Raw genomic sequence first — 15,294 nt, 5'->3', positions numbered from 1 at the left:
TCTTATGCTGACCCTACTAAGGGACCAGCAATTCAAATTGACTGTGGTATGAGAGATGACATGAAAGGTGGGAAAGCAGCTTGACCGTCGGAGATAGTCATTAAGATGCTCAAAATATCTGGTGATGATCACCTGGTTAGTTAATCAAATAATACAAGAAGATGTCATACCAATGATTGGTATAATAGTGTAATTGTAAACTGCAATCTTCCTTGTGAGGCAAAGAGTAAACCACTGTTCCTTACATTTATTAGCTCAGAGAAAGGTACCACATTCACTCATTCAATGGTCACTAAGGAAACTAGGTGTAGACAAATGACTTGTTAGGAATGTATAAGCTGTGTACAAAGATGTAGTAAGTGAAAATCAAAATGATTTCAGTATGGCAGTAAGGGTTCAAGGTTCAGCCCTTTTCTATTCATCATAGTCCTACAGTTCATCACAGAGGACTTTAAGACTGGTTGTCCTTGGGAACTTCTATATCCTGATGATTATTGCAAAGTCTATTGGAAAATTAAAGCGATTCTTGGCATGGAAGCTAAACCTTGAATTGAGAGGCTTCAAGATGAATTTAATAAAGGTTTATTTAATTAAGGTTTTAGTAAGCAATAAAGAAGACAGGACACTGGTAACTTCAGAGATATGGCCTTGGTCAGTATGCAGAAAAGAAGGTATAAGCTCCATAGATTGTACCCAGCATAAGCTGTAGACACACCCAGAGGTGTAGTGGAATTATAGGCAGACTGACAGAGAAAATAAGCTCCACATGTGACAGATGCACTGGAGCCATTCAGACTATGAGCATGCTAGAAAAAGATTTTATTAAATTCCCATTTGGCTCACTAGCACTAGTCAATAACTTCTGTTACTTAGGAGACATAATTAGCAGGGGAAGTTGTTCTGAAAGTATAGTAGCCAGAGTAAGAACAGATTGAAAGAAACTCAGGAAGCTACTGCTGCTACTGGCAACAAAGATCTTTTCTTCTCCTTAGAGTAATGTGCAGATTGTATGAAACTTATGTTATAACTGTGGTGACATATGGTAGTGAAATATGGGCCTTAAATGCAAAAGTTTTGTGAAGACTAGAAAGAAATGAAACTAATGTGTTTTGATGGATGTATAATGTTTGTGTGCATGAACACTAGAGTATAAATGAAATAAGAGGAATCAAGTGTACTAAGCATGAGAGGAATCTGCACTGGTACAGGCATGTGATATGTATGGAAGATGACTGCAGCATACAAAAGTGTCAAGTATTCTAAGATGATGGAACCTGTGGATGAGGGAGATTGAGGAAGACTTGCAATGAAGTGATGACAGCTGACCTGAAGATGTTACATCTCAAAGAACTATACTGATTGGTGATATGTAGTACTATAGAAGACTCATCTACCCATTACAAAACACATTTAAGAAACTATGATATATATGTGCGTTTGTGTGTGTGTGTGTGTGTGTGTGTGTGCGTGCGTGCGTGTGTGCGTGTCTGTGTGTGTGTGTGTGTGTGTGTGTGCGTGCGCGCGTGCGTGCGTGCGTGTGAATGAACAAGATGACTTATTCTTCATGTTACTTGAAGTTTCATAGATGTGGAAAAAGCACAATCAGTTCCTTGCACATATGGAGACAAAGTCATGTTGTGATGTCTTAGTGACAACAGTTGAATTAATCAGTTTCCTTGACCCCAGAATTATCATGGACTCCCTAGAAATCACTTCTGTTTCATGATGATTCTAACTGGATAAAAAAAAGGAGGGTAATTCTCTTTTTGATGTATCTATGGGAAACTATAACTTTAAGGTCACTGACTTTGTTTGGCTCTTCTTCCTTGATTGTGACCCAATTTTTTGTCCGATGTTACTTTGTCTGTCACTTCATCCACGTCTTTTCATCTGATGTTTGATGTTTTTTTGACCAATGACTTTTTGTCCAATTTTAATAAAATCTTTAGAAAACAAGGTGAACATGAAAATCAAATAATCATTGAGAATTTTATTGATTGGATTCAAGTACAATAATGTGAAAAAATGTATTTAAAACAAGTAATTTTTCAAAAGTAATAAGATATAACCAATAATTTATTATGATCACTTAAAATTGATGCAAACAGGTAAGAAGGCTAATGCTGAAAAACATCAAATTTTAAGACAGAATTCAGAGTCTTTATTGTATTTTTCTTTGAGGCCTAAAACTGTAATTTTTTTAAATACTGATTGGTTCAAATGAAATAAACATGCCATGATAGATGAATTAGAGAATGATGAATTACATGCTTTATGAACTGCAACTTTGAAATTTGTCATGAGATCAAGCAGATATGCATTAGGTTGCATTAGGTTTCAATTGCTCGAAAAATAATTCATGTATCTGCTTTGTTTTATTCGGCAGTAATGCAAAGACTCATGGAAAACTGCTACCTTTAACTTGTACATGAATGCTAAACAGTTGAAACCACTGTTCTGGCACGATTTTGAATGTTCCATCACATGCCCTATGATGATATGATGCTATATTCTGAAGAGCACTTTCTGATACAAATACACTGTTCAACCTCGATACCCGAATCGTATTTCAGAAACTGTTCACCATTGTCAAGTTTACAGTATTCTTCAGGTATTTCAAAACCAGTTCTAGCCCCCTGGATTAACGGGAAATCCAAAACTTTTTTGTTGGCACTTTTGAATAGTCTTTGAAAGAACAGGCAATCGAGGAAGTTGTGAGCAAGTATTTTCTGTTAGCTGCATAAACTTAGCCACTATTATGCTATGCGAAGTTGCTGCTATGTCTTCCACCATTTCATGCTTTATTTCTGCAACTGCTTTTCTAGCATTTAAAGAATCTACACCAGCTGGATGAAGGTGCTCACTAGAAAAATATATAATTTTTAGCTTATTGTTTTCCGTTACAGTGTGAATTCGTACAGAACTTAGCCTTCTTTTTTCACATCTCTAGTATTTTCCTAGTTTTGTATTGCTTGAATGAAAATCATAGATGTAGTTACTTTCATCAGCTACTTTTCTTTTGTTTTTGGTCAATACTATGAACTTTGTCATTTTGGGATGGGTAAATTAAAAATGTGGTCACTAAATTTGCAGCACTCTCTACTCACAGCACCATACTTAAGAGAGAGAAAGAAAAAGAAGTAAACCTGTTAACAACAAAGAAGAAAGAATGATAATAACAATCCTATAACGAAGCTTGTTATAGTTCTGTGAATATATCATTAGAGACATTTCACCTTGTTTTCTAAAGTGTTTATTTAAAATTGGACAAAAAGTCGTGGGACAAAAAAATCATCGGACAAAAAGACATGGACGAAGTAACACCAGACGAAAAGACATAACACCCTCCATGGTACCCTAAGAAAATATACATACCACCATAGTTTAGGTTCTTTTCAAGGATGATGACCTAACCATCTAAAGTCATATGAGTGGCCATAATATACATTAATATGGGAAGAACCTCATTAGCATCTATAACTATCAAGTTCCTGGATGTTGTTCAAGACTTCAATCAAGACAAATACTACCCCTACAAAAAGGCTGAGGAAATGGTCTACAGTCATAAGCATTCCAACTAAGCTCCAGTTGCAATCATAAACTTGGTTACAGGTAGCAGCAGAAGAAGTTTTATCATATCATCAGATAAAGATCTTTAACAGGGCATCACCCCGTTATAACTAGGTGCTAGCAAGAGTGGTTTTACTGACAAGTTAGTATACATGGAGGATCCTTCACATGCTTCTCCAAACCATAGAAGTGTTAGAAAACAAAAGGTCATCTGCTATAATCTTCAATTCAATTTGATGTTTCTACCAATTAAGCCAGGAGCTTTCTGAGTGTAGGCAACATTTCCTGAGATCCCATAAATAATGTAAACTTTTTAATTCCCATAATGTTATGATCAGTTATTCATTTTTAGACAATTTTGTTTCAAGCATTGCACACTATAATGGAAAGAAATACACATCTATACAATCTCCATCCCACACTCCCATGCAACTTCCAAAATCCTGTCTACAGGAAAGATCCTATCTCATGAAAGCTGTGGTCTATAGATCCACCTTCACACCATTCAATGATATATTACAAGATAAATATAGTATTTATCAATACTATATTGATAAATAAAATAACACATATGATTCATTTATTGTCATATATATGTATATATATATGACCAGGTCGTCATCCTGAAACTGTGAGTAAATTCAAGTTAAGATGCAAGCCTATGAATGTAGGATGTTGGAATGTTTGAATATTATTAGACAATGATTGTCTGAACTCTTGTCCAGAGAGAAGATCCATGCATGTTGCAAAAGAGTTACAGCGATATGATATGGATGTTGTAGCGTTAGCTGAAAGAAGAATTGATGAAAAGGGGAATTTCATAGAGAAATCTGCTGGGTATCATATCTTTTGGAGTGGTAGAGAGGATCAACAAGAGAGAATCAGGAGTGGGATTTGCTATCAAAACCACTCTGGCTTCAAAATTTGAGGAACTACTATGTGGTCATTCAGATCATTTAATGTCTGTAAGGCTGCCATTAAGAAAAGGTCGCTATGCAACACTCATAAGTGCATATGCTCAAACTATGAATTCATCAGAGAATGATAAACTTGCCTTCTATCAATCACTTACAGAGATTATGCGCAATATCCCCCATGATGACAAAGTTGTCATTTTAGGTGATTTTAATGCTCGCGTTGGTGCAGATTGGGAAATTGATTTATGTGTCATGAATACAATGTTTCGAATAAAGAATAAGTATAAAATGACTTGGATGTACCCTGGTTCTAAGAAATAGCATCTTATAGATTACATCCTCGTTAGGAAACAAGATACTAAGGACTTTGCTATTGTGTGCAGAGTGCTGAACTGATCATAGTTTTTTGCATGCCAAGGTGAATCTTGTTGTCACGCCTAAGGTTTAGGGATAGTAGGAGTACTATGGATTTGATATTTTCGGCTAGACAGCTGCAAGAGAAGTGCATCGAACATGATATGGACTTATACCAAGTTTTCATTGACCTAACAAAAACGTTTGATTCTATCAATAGAATTGCACTTTGGGAGATCCTAAAAAAGCTAGGATGCCTGTTATAATGTACCATCTCACTCCCTCCAAGATGTATGTGGAACCTTTTATAACTGAATGGTCAAAAGTTGGAGACTGTATCTAGATTTATTTATTCAGGAAGTACCTTGAGCACTGCTGGTCTTGATGATGAAATTTCATATAGAATCAGTAGGGCTAGCAATGCTTTTGGTAAGCTTGATAGGCATCTGTGGAAACAATATATCTTTACGAATTTAAGTTAAGGTATATAACACATGCATCCTCCTATCTTTGCTATATGGAAGTGAGGCATGGGTTGTTTACTGTAGGCAGGTAAGGCAATTGGAATGATTTCATCAATACTGTCTGAGAAAAATTTGGGGGATAAGCTGGAAAATGGCCATTAGTAATGTGGAGGTGCTTGAGAGGAGTGGCAGTAGAAGTACAAAGTCAATGATTTTGCAAAGACGTTTGAGGTGGTGGGGTGGGGACATTTGCTAAGGATGAGTGATGGGCAACTGCCCAAGCAGCTATTGTATGGTGAACTGGAAGATGGCAGGAGACCAGCGCATAAGCCTAAACTAAGTTTTAAGGATTGCCTTAAGAATACTCCAATAAAGACAGGAATTGCAGCTGGTAATTGGGAGAGGGAGGCACAAGACCGTGATGGATGGAGGAAGATAGTGCATGATGGTTGTTCAAGAAGGAGAGAGTGAAGTATGAGAGAATTAGGAAGGGGCTTAGAAGGGGGGAACCTGTGGAAAGTGAGAGAGTGCTGCTTTTATGTGTGGTTTGTGGGCAGAGGTGTTTGAGTCATGCAGGCCTGACGAGCCATCAAAATTTTCATAGAAATCGACCCATGATAAACTATGATGTAGCAATTAAAATTCATAACAGAACATGTGTAAAATGTGGAAGGGTGTGCTTCTCCATTGGAGGTCTAAAAAAACATGCTAAGAAAGTGCATATGGTGGCACCTGTTTTTCCTGCCAGCCAGAACAGTTGTCCAGTATGTAATAATATGTGTAAAAGCTTGGCTGGGCTTAAAAGTCATATAAGGGCATCACATGGCAACAATCATGAATCATTTCAGTAAGTCTTCTTGGCAATGGCTTTTCTTGTGTAACGAGGATGCAACTGTGTGAATGTACAAACAGCTTGTTCATATATGGTGTGTGTGTGTATATATATATATATAAATTTAAAATAATATGGGTAAAAAATTGAATATTAATTTGATTAATATCAATTTAAAGTGGCCTAGTATATAGAAAAATCTGAAGATTCAGAAAAATTATATTACATACATATAAGAGAGATAACCACTAAGTGGACATCCATTATGCTAGGAGTCGACCCCCTATGGTCTTACCACTAAGAAAGGAATGTTCTCAAGAAAATTTAGCAAACACCAGAATGTAAGTGAGCAAGACAAATGAAAAAATGCAAAATATACAGATTAATCACAAACCAGTTTCGTTGTTACCACTGGCCCAATTGACTCCTTCAGGAACTACCTGATTTACAATGTTGGTGACAAGACCATAACCCACACTGCCCTATATTTTGTGTGTGTGTGTGTATATATATATATATAAATTTAAAATAATATGGGTAAAAAATTGAATATTAATTTGATTAATATCAATTAAAGTGGCCTAGTATATAGAAAAATCTGAAGATTCAGAAAAATTATATTACATACATATAAGAGAGATAACCACTAAGTGGACATCCATTATGCTAGGAGTCGACCCCCTATGGTCTTACCACTAAGAAAGGAATGTTCTCAAGAAAATTTAGCAAACACCAGAATGTAAGTGAGCAAGACAAATGAAAAAATGCAAAATATACAGATTAATCACAAACCAGTTTCGTTGTTACCACTGGCCCAATTGACTCCTTCAGGAACTACCTGATTTACAATGTTGGTGACAAGACCATAACCCACACTGCCCTATATTTTGTGTGTGTGTGTATATATATATATATATATATATATATATAGAGAGAGAGAGAGAGAGAGAGAGTTTTTGAGTGATGTACAGATATGGTATATTCTCAATATATATACATACAATTGCACAGACATCCTAACACTTGTATCAAATTTTATTCTAAAGTCATTTCTAACAGGGTAAGCAGACTATTTATTAAATGAGGAGTTTGTCATAGAAATAAATAAGTCATTGTCTAGGATTCCAACAGTGGCTGACTCTGTGGTAATTAGATGAAGAAAATATGTATTGCTTTACATGTTATGTAGACCTTTTTTCTTTTCTTTCTTTCTTTTCTATTGACCTCCACATTCTTTAATTTGATGTAATTATATCTAGAATACAAGGTCATTTTCTCATCATTCTCAATTCACTGATGTATTGGTCTTTTCCCTTTTGTTTCAGAACCCTACTGGCTGGAACTATCTGTAGTCACAGTACTGTTTGTCCAGCTACTTGTAGTTTCTGGTATTTTCATCACACGCAGATTAAATGAAATCAGCACTTTGGATTCATTAAGGTGGTCACAGAAAAGAGACCTCTGGTGGTAAGCTATTGTTTTGAAATAATTTGATTCTTGTTTGAGACTTCATCACGTAAAGGTAACAAAATTTTAAATTTATTTTCTTATTTTAATAGCAGTTACTTAATGTAGACCAGGGATTCTCAACTGGGATCCATATAAGATTTCTAGGGGTCCACAGATGCAATGTAGTAAATTGGGGGTCTACAGTAATTTTTCAGGTGTCATTGAAAAAATTGTGCTTTAGACCAGCAGTTTCCAATGTGGACTTCCTGTGCAGTGGTGCACTCAGGCTAAGAAACTTGTTTAAAAAAAACCCTGCAAAATGTTACTAAAAATCATGTGTTTGCTAATTTATTTACTACTTTACTTTTTGTTATGGGAGAATCTTGAACACCTCCATGTGACTGAAGGTGGACTAACCAATTACAATAAATAAGAACTGAGTGAACTGAACATAGTTGATAGTGTTAGTTCAACTGTGTTGGTTTACCTTGTTACTTCAACATGTGTTGGTTTAACAGTTGAGCAGTGAATATTGAGTATCATACCTATGTTCGAGTAGTATGGTGTGTGTTCTGTGTTAACATATATTTCTGCGATAGGTTATTTTTAGATAACCACAACCAACTATATATTTGTTTTATACCATTTTACACCAGATGTGTATACCCACGTCATAACATTTTTGGCAATGTGATTATTCAAAGCTCATGCTGGACCAGTTTTTGCTTGAACATAGAAGGTTTACTAATTTCTGTAATTGAATTACAGAAACTGCAACAACAGCAGTTGTTAGAATTTTCAGAGGCAACGGCAACTGTTAGTACAACAGATACAGAAAAGAACAGAAAATACATCTAGTTTGTTCACTCTTGACACTGTCACAAACTTAATCAGTGTTCACGTATAACCCAGAGGAGGGTACTACCTTCTCTTTAGAAGGTATGAGGAAACTTTTAGAGAAGTGCGACTGGCAAGACAAGAAAAATCTCTACTTTTGTTGAGAAAGTTGGCACCAGCTGAGCATGAGAAATATTGGAATTACGTTTTACCAAAGAAACCAGGTGAAATTTGTTTTGAAGAAATGGTGAATAGCTTGTCACAGATTTTTAGCAAAAAATGCTCTTTATTTAATATGTGCTGGCAATGCATGAATATTACAAACAAAGAGGACAAGAGATTTAAAATTAATGAATGAACATCAGGTATGTTTAACTTCTTAATTTTTATGCAAGGTTTAACAGCAAAGAAAGATGCAGAAATTTGAAATCGAGTTCTGATAGAATTAGAAACAACAAATATCTGAGGAGTGCCAAGGAATAATAAACCTAAAGCATGATACGGAACAAATTGAAGTGAGAAACTGCTCTCATATGCAGTCAGTGTGACCAAAAGTAAGAAATGAAAAGCAAAAAATTAACCCATATTTTGGATGTGGAGAATTACATTACAGATTCAACTTTCCTATAAAAATGAAAATGTTTCCCGTGTGGTAAAATAGGTCATAAAAAACACTGTAAAACACAACCTAGAGAATGATTCAATAGAAAAAATCATGTAAACAGTTAATCAGCGATGAGAAATACAAATGAGACTCAAAGGAAATTTGTGTATGTAAAAATTAATAATACAAATGTAAAATGACAGATACTGGCAGCGACATTACTTTAATTAATGAAAACACATGAAAAACAGTTGGGAAACCTACACTACCGAAAACCTCGAAGATTGCATGTGAGTCTTGGGGATCAAATTAATTTGTAAAGGCAAAACTATCTGTAATGTTACATTTTGCAGTAATACTATAAAAGCAAAAGCTTATGTATTAAAAAATATAAGCAAAAATACAGAGTTAGAAAAAAAAAAAAAAAAGAAGTGAAAAGGTTGTTCCATGTTTTCTTTTTTTTGACAAGTTGGGTTGTAGGCTATAGCCTAGTCACCCGTATAGTTAATCAGGTGATACATGAAGGAGTCATACCCAATGACTGGTGTAGCAGCATAATAGTCAACTGCTACAAAGGTAAAGGTGATGCCCTAGATACAAATAATTACAGAGGTATCAAGCTGTTGGATCAGGTGATGAAGGTTACAGAGAGGGTCATAAGCCAACTAATTAGAGAGAGAGTTAGTTTAGATGAGATGCAGTTTGGGTTCATGCCAGGGAAAAGTACCACTGATGCTATATTCCTGGTAAGGCAGCTGCAGGAGAAATACCTAGCCAAAGATAAGCCCCTGTACCTGGCTTTTGTTGACATGGAGAAAGCCTTCGACAGGGTCCCCCGATCCCTCATCTGGTGGTCAATGAGGAAACTAGGAATAGATGAATGGTTAGTGAGAGCTGTGCAAGCCATGTACAGGGACGCTGCTAGTAAGGTGAGGGTTGGCAACAAGTACAGTGAAGAATTCCGGGTAGAGGTAGGGGTCCACCAAGGCTCAGTCCTCAGCCCCCTCCTATTTATCATAGTCCTCCAGGCAATAACGGAGGAATTCAAGACAGGATGCCCCTGGGAGCTCCTCTATGCTGATGACCTTGCTCTAATTGCTGAGTCACTATCAGAACTGGAGGAGAAGTTTCAGGTGTGGAAGCAAGGTTTAGAATCAAAGGGCCTTAGAGTCAATCTAGCTAAAACCAAAGTCGTAATAAGTAGGAAGGTAGACAAATCACAAACGCCTTCAGGTAGATGGCCCTGCTCGATCTGTAGAAAAGGTGTAGGTAGAAACTCTATAAGATGCACCAAGTGTAAGCTATGGACACATAAGAGGTGCAGCAATGTCATAGGAAGGCTAACTAGGAAGATGGTTTTTGTATGTGGCAGATGCTTGGGAGCATTAACCTCTGAAAATCTGCAGAAAACAACTTCCGTCACTTTCCAGGGGGAAAAACTAGAAGTAGTTGATAGCTTCCGTTATCTTGGTGACCAAGTTAGTAGTGGGGGTGGGTGTGCTGAAAGTGTAACGGCTAGAATAAGAATAGCCTGGGCAAAGTTTAGGGAGCTCTTACCTCTGCTGGTGACTAAAGGCCTCTTGCTCAGAGTAAAAGGCAGACTGTATGATGCATGTGTATGAACAGCCATGCTACATGGCAGTGAAACATGGGCCGTGACTGCTGAGGACATGCGTAAGCTCGTGAGAAATGAAGCCAGTATGCTCCGATGGATGTGTAATGTCAGTGTGCATGCTCGACAGAGCGTTAGTACCCTGAGAGAAATGTTGGACCTAAGGAGCATCAGTTGTGGTGTGCAAGAGAGACGATTGCGCTGGTATGGTCATGTGGCGAGAATGGATGAAGATAGGTGTGTGAAAAAGTGCCAATCCCTAGCAGTGGAGGGAACCCGTGGAAGAGGTAGACCCAGGAAAACTTGGGAGGAGGTGGTGAAGCACGACCTTCGAACTTTAGGTCTCACTGAGGAAATGACCAGCGACGAGACCTTTGGAAATATGCTGTACGTGAGAAGACCAGGCAGGACAAGTGAGCCCAGCCCACTTATGCATGCCTTTCCTCCCTTGGACACACAAAGACCTGTTGAGGCAAGCGAAGTCGATATCGAACCTCATCTGACGACAGGCACCTATGCCTACCCCACTTTGCTCGCGAAGACCTGTTGGGGCAAGTGAAATCGAAATCGGAATCAAAATTGAACCAATCCTATGACTGGCACGCGGCAGATGCCAGGACCCCTGGACTGAAGATACGTAAAAAGCACTATCCGAATCGTGGCCGATGCCAGCGCCGCCTCGACTGGCTTCTGTGTTGGTGGCACGTAAAAAGCACCATCCGAATCGTGGCCAAAGCCAGTGCTGCCTCGACTGGCTTCCGTGCAGGTGGCACGTAAAATGCACCAATCCGACCTTGGCCGATGTCAGCCTCGCCTGGCACCAGTGCAGGTGGCACGTAAAAAGCACCCACTACACTCACGGAGTGGTTGGCGTTAGGAAGGGCATCCAGCTGTAGAAACATTGCCAGATAAGACCGGAGCCTGGTGCAGCCTTCTGGCTTCCCAGATCCCCGGTCGAACCGTCCAACCCATGCTAGCATGGAGAACAGACGTTAAACGATGATGATGATGATGATGATGATGGGTTGGTGCAATAAATTTAAAGCCAAATTTCAGGTAAAAGAAAATTCATTACCAGTTTTCAAATCCAAGCATAATGTAGTTTGCAGCACTGAAACAGTAGAATAAGGAATTAGGCAGACTGGAAAAATGGGAATGATTGAAAAGATTAACTCTCCATCAGGGTATGTAAAAAAAGAACAAAATTTCTGTATGTGCAGATTTCGCAACAGGACTAAATGAATGTTTAAGACAGTAAACTACCCATTACTTAGCCCAGGGAAATTTTCTTGAAATTAAACAGTGGAAAATTGTTCTTGAAATTAGATCTTTCTGATGCCTACTTACAAATACAAGTGGAAGGAAAATTTATTTGGAATTTATTTTTTTTCCAATTAATAATACTTGTGAAGAATAACATTTACCAAGTCATGAAAGTTAATGAGAGGGTTATTGCTCAATTGATTAGGGATAGAATTAAACTAGATGAAATGCAGTTTGGTTTTGTACCTGGGAAGAATATCACAGATGCCATCTTCCTTGTGAGATAGCTGCAGGAAAAGTACTTGGCTAAAAGTAAGCCATTGTATGTAGCCTTCATCAAAAAGCTTTCAATAGAGTTATGGTGATCTCTAAGGAAGTTAGAAGTAGAGGAGTGGTTTGTTAGAACAGTACAAGCCATGTTCAGTGGTGGTGTTAGTAAGGTGAGAGTCAGTCAAGAATACAGTGATGAATTTAGTGTACAGATAGGGGTTCACCAGGGCTCAGTTCTCAGCCCACTCTTGTTCATTATAGTCCTCCAGGCCATAACAGAGGAATTTAAAACTGAGTGCCCATGGGATCTGCTATATACTGATGACCTTGCTCTTATTGCAGAATCTTTAGCAGAATTGAAGAAGAAATTCCAGGTATGAAAGCAAAACCTGGAATCAAAGTTAACATAGCAAGGATCAAAGTTGTTGTTAGTAAGAAAGAAGATAAAGCTCTCTTTCCATCAGGTAAATGGCCCTGCTCACTATGTAGGAAAGGAGTTAGAAAAAATTCCATTCACCATATCCAGTGTAAACAAAGAACACATAAGAGGTGGATTTGAATCACAGGTAGATTAACAAATGAGCAGGAACAATAAGCACTAAGAACACACAGGACTGAGATTCTCTCAAATTCCCAGGAGGCTCTCTTGGGGCTGTAGATAGTTTCTGTTATCTAGGTGACCAAATTAGCAATGGTGGTGTATGCTCTGAAAGTATTGTTTCTAGAATATAAATAGGATAGAAGAAGTTCAGAGAGCTATTACCTCTGTTGGCAACAAAAGGACTCTCTCTCAGAGTGAAAGGTAGATTGTATGCTGCTTGTGTGTGAATGGCTATACTCTATGGTAGTGAGACATGGGCTCTGAATGCAGAAGATATGCATAGACTGGAGAGAAATGAAGGTATCTGTTGGATGTACAACATCAGAATTATGCTATGACTGTAATACAAAAAACATAATTGTACTAAGACTTGTACTTTTACATCTGTATATTCCCTCTGAATTTTTGATGCCAAAAGCTATAGATTGGTTAATATCTTCCTGCACTTTTAAAATATGGAACTTCTTAAAAATGAATACAAACTTACAGAAGCTGAGTACACAAACACCTCTTGCCACACTCACTTTTGAGTAAACCATTGATTGAACCTTTTGAAACCAAATTTCCATTGCAGCTATTGTTCATGAATGCATGTAATTTGAAGATGTCTAAGATATGTGCAAGGGAAGTATGACTGTGCTGTGAATGAAAAATGTAGTTTACAAGTATGTATTTTCAGTTTGAAGTTATATCACTGGTTGTTCTTGAAAAATTTTGTATACTGATGATATAATCTTCATAGAAAAATCTCTTAAAAATTTACAGAAAATTTCCAAACTTGGATGCATCATTTACAGTTCAAAAACCAAAATAGTAATAATCAAAGTGCTAATGAGGAAAAAATGCATAAATGATATCTGGAATATAGCCTTGTTCACTCTATTGCATGAAACCAGGTGGAACTAGATACTGCATTCTCATAGTAAACATTGAATGCACAAAACATGCAGTGTTTTCTGAGAAACTGGCAGAGGATTAGCATTTTATATGTTACAGATTCTCAGAAATAGTTGTAAGGGCACCCATGAACTGATTAGATGGCTCATTATGCCCCTCTGTTAGTTCATTTCCTCGGTGATCTAATTAATGCAAAAGGTGATATAGCTAAAACATAGTATCTAGTCTAAGGATTGGATTAAAATTAGGATATGAGATATTCAAAAGTAATGCCAATGAGCATTATGTGAAAAGTGCAATAGTTCTGTCAGTAAAGAGCAATAGAATAAGACTGATGAGTGGTAATATACATTATAGCAAGCCTATATAACATTCTATAAATAATCATGAAAATATTCATGATGACACTGACATCACTATTTTTATTCATTATGTTTCTTGAATCAGGAAATATTCCAAACTGAGGAAAATGATCTAGAGAGCAGCAGCATGTGAGAAATAGTTTGTTATATATCTTCTGTTCACCACTAGAAAGCTTATAAGTAGTATAACTGTTTCCAGTGCAAGAGGTTCAAAGTAATAGTAGACAAAAACTTCCAGTCTGACATTTAGAAATGTTGATTGTGGCATTGTTGTTATATATGCTTTAAACGTGTGCCCATAAATAACATGTATTATGTGTACATGAAATTGTTGGTAACACTGAAAAAAATCTAAAATGTTGGTATAGTCTTGGAAAAAAATAACATAGATTTATAAGTGTTTAAAATTTTAATTAATCAGGATAGGTAATTCTGGAGTCAAGAAAAGTATTTAATATATGTAGTGACAACTAAGTGTATCCTGTATCTGAATACCAGATGAAGAATAATAAAATTAGTTTCTCTCTAGGAATTATAAAGAAACACTAGCCATCTTGTAGTGAAATTGAAAACTTTCTGGTAAAATTAGATATACTTTAAAATGATGTACCTGTCTAACAATGAGCATTTCAAAACCTAATTCAAGTCCTAATTAATTATAGCATTTGAGTGCATTGTAAATCAGCAATTTGAGAGAATGGTAACATTTACATGTAGTGGAGAAAGAGAAGTAGTGAATGTTTAAGTAGAGATGACTCATCACCCTATTTCGGCTTACTCTTTGACATGTTGGTTTCTTGCTTTTTAATTCCAGTTTAATTGCAGTTTTTGAAACTTCTGCTTGTGTTACACTGTTTTATGACTTGGCTGTTCAGATCTGTAAGTAACATTGCTTATATAATTCTCATCCATTCTTCTAGAAACTCACTGTTTTATATTTGTTCTATGCTGCTCAGTGCTGAGATATTATTTTCTAACGTGGCATTAAGCATTTTATTTGTTGACTTTACTTCTATATCCAGTATGTGTTTTGACTCCTGATTATTAACCAATGGTTTACAGCAGATAGTGCTGTGGGTCCTGTAGAAAGCCTGTACAACACTTAAAGCAGAATTTGATGTGTGATGTATATATCATAAATATTTTAAATACATTCGTTTTGTAAATTCTTTGAAGTCCTAAAATCAGTGTTAAATACTCTCTGTGACTGAGTAATAAAGCAAATTAAGTTATGCTAATGCTTTGTTTTTAAAACTATATAT

General features: G+C 36.7%; 1 protein-coding gene across 1 annotated transcript in view; it reads left to right on the top strand.

Moving 5' to 3' along the window:
• LOC115222346 overlaps positions 1-15,294 on the top strand; it is a gene marked incomplete at its 5' end in the record, with an annotated part of 78,476 nt that overhangs the window by 7,987 nt on the left and 55,195 nt on the right. Inside the window, 2 exons of the mRNA XM_029792535.2 lie at positions 7,463-7,604; positions 14,847-14,911. Coding sequence (XP_029648395.2) covers positions 7,463-7,604; positions 14,847-14,911 — 207 coding nt within the window. The remainder of the gene's footprint in view (positions 1-7,462; positions 7,605-14,846; positions 14,912-15,294) is intronic.

The sequence above is a fragment of the Octopus sinensis genome, linkage group LG19, assembly GCF_006345805.1.
Source record: "Octopus sinensis linkage group LG19, ASM634580v1, whole genome shotgun sequence".
In the NCBI taxonomy this organism is placed as follows: domain Eukaryota; kingdom Metazoa; phylum Mollusca; class Cephalopoda; order Octopoda; family Octopodidae; genus Octopus; species Octopus sinensis.
This window is presented reverse-complemented; position numbering and strand designations above follow the sequence as displayed.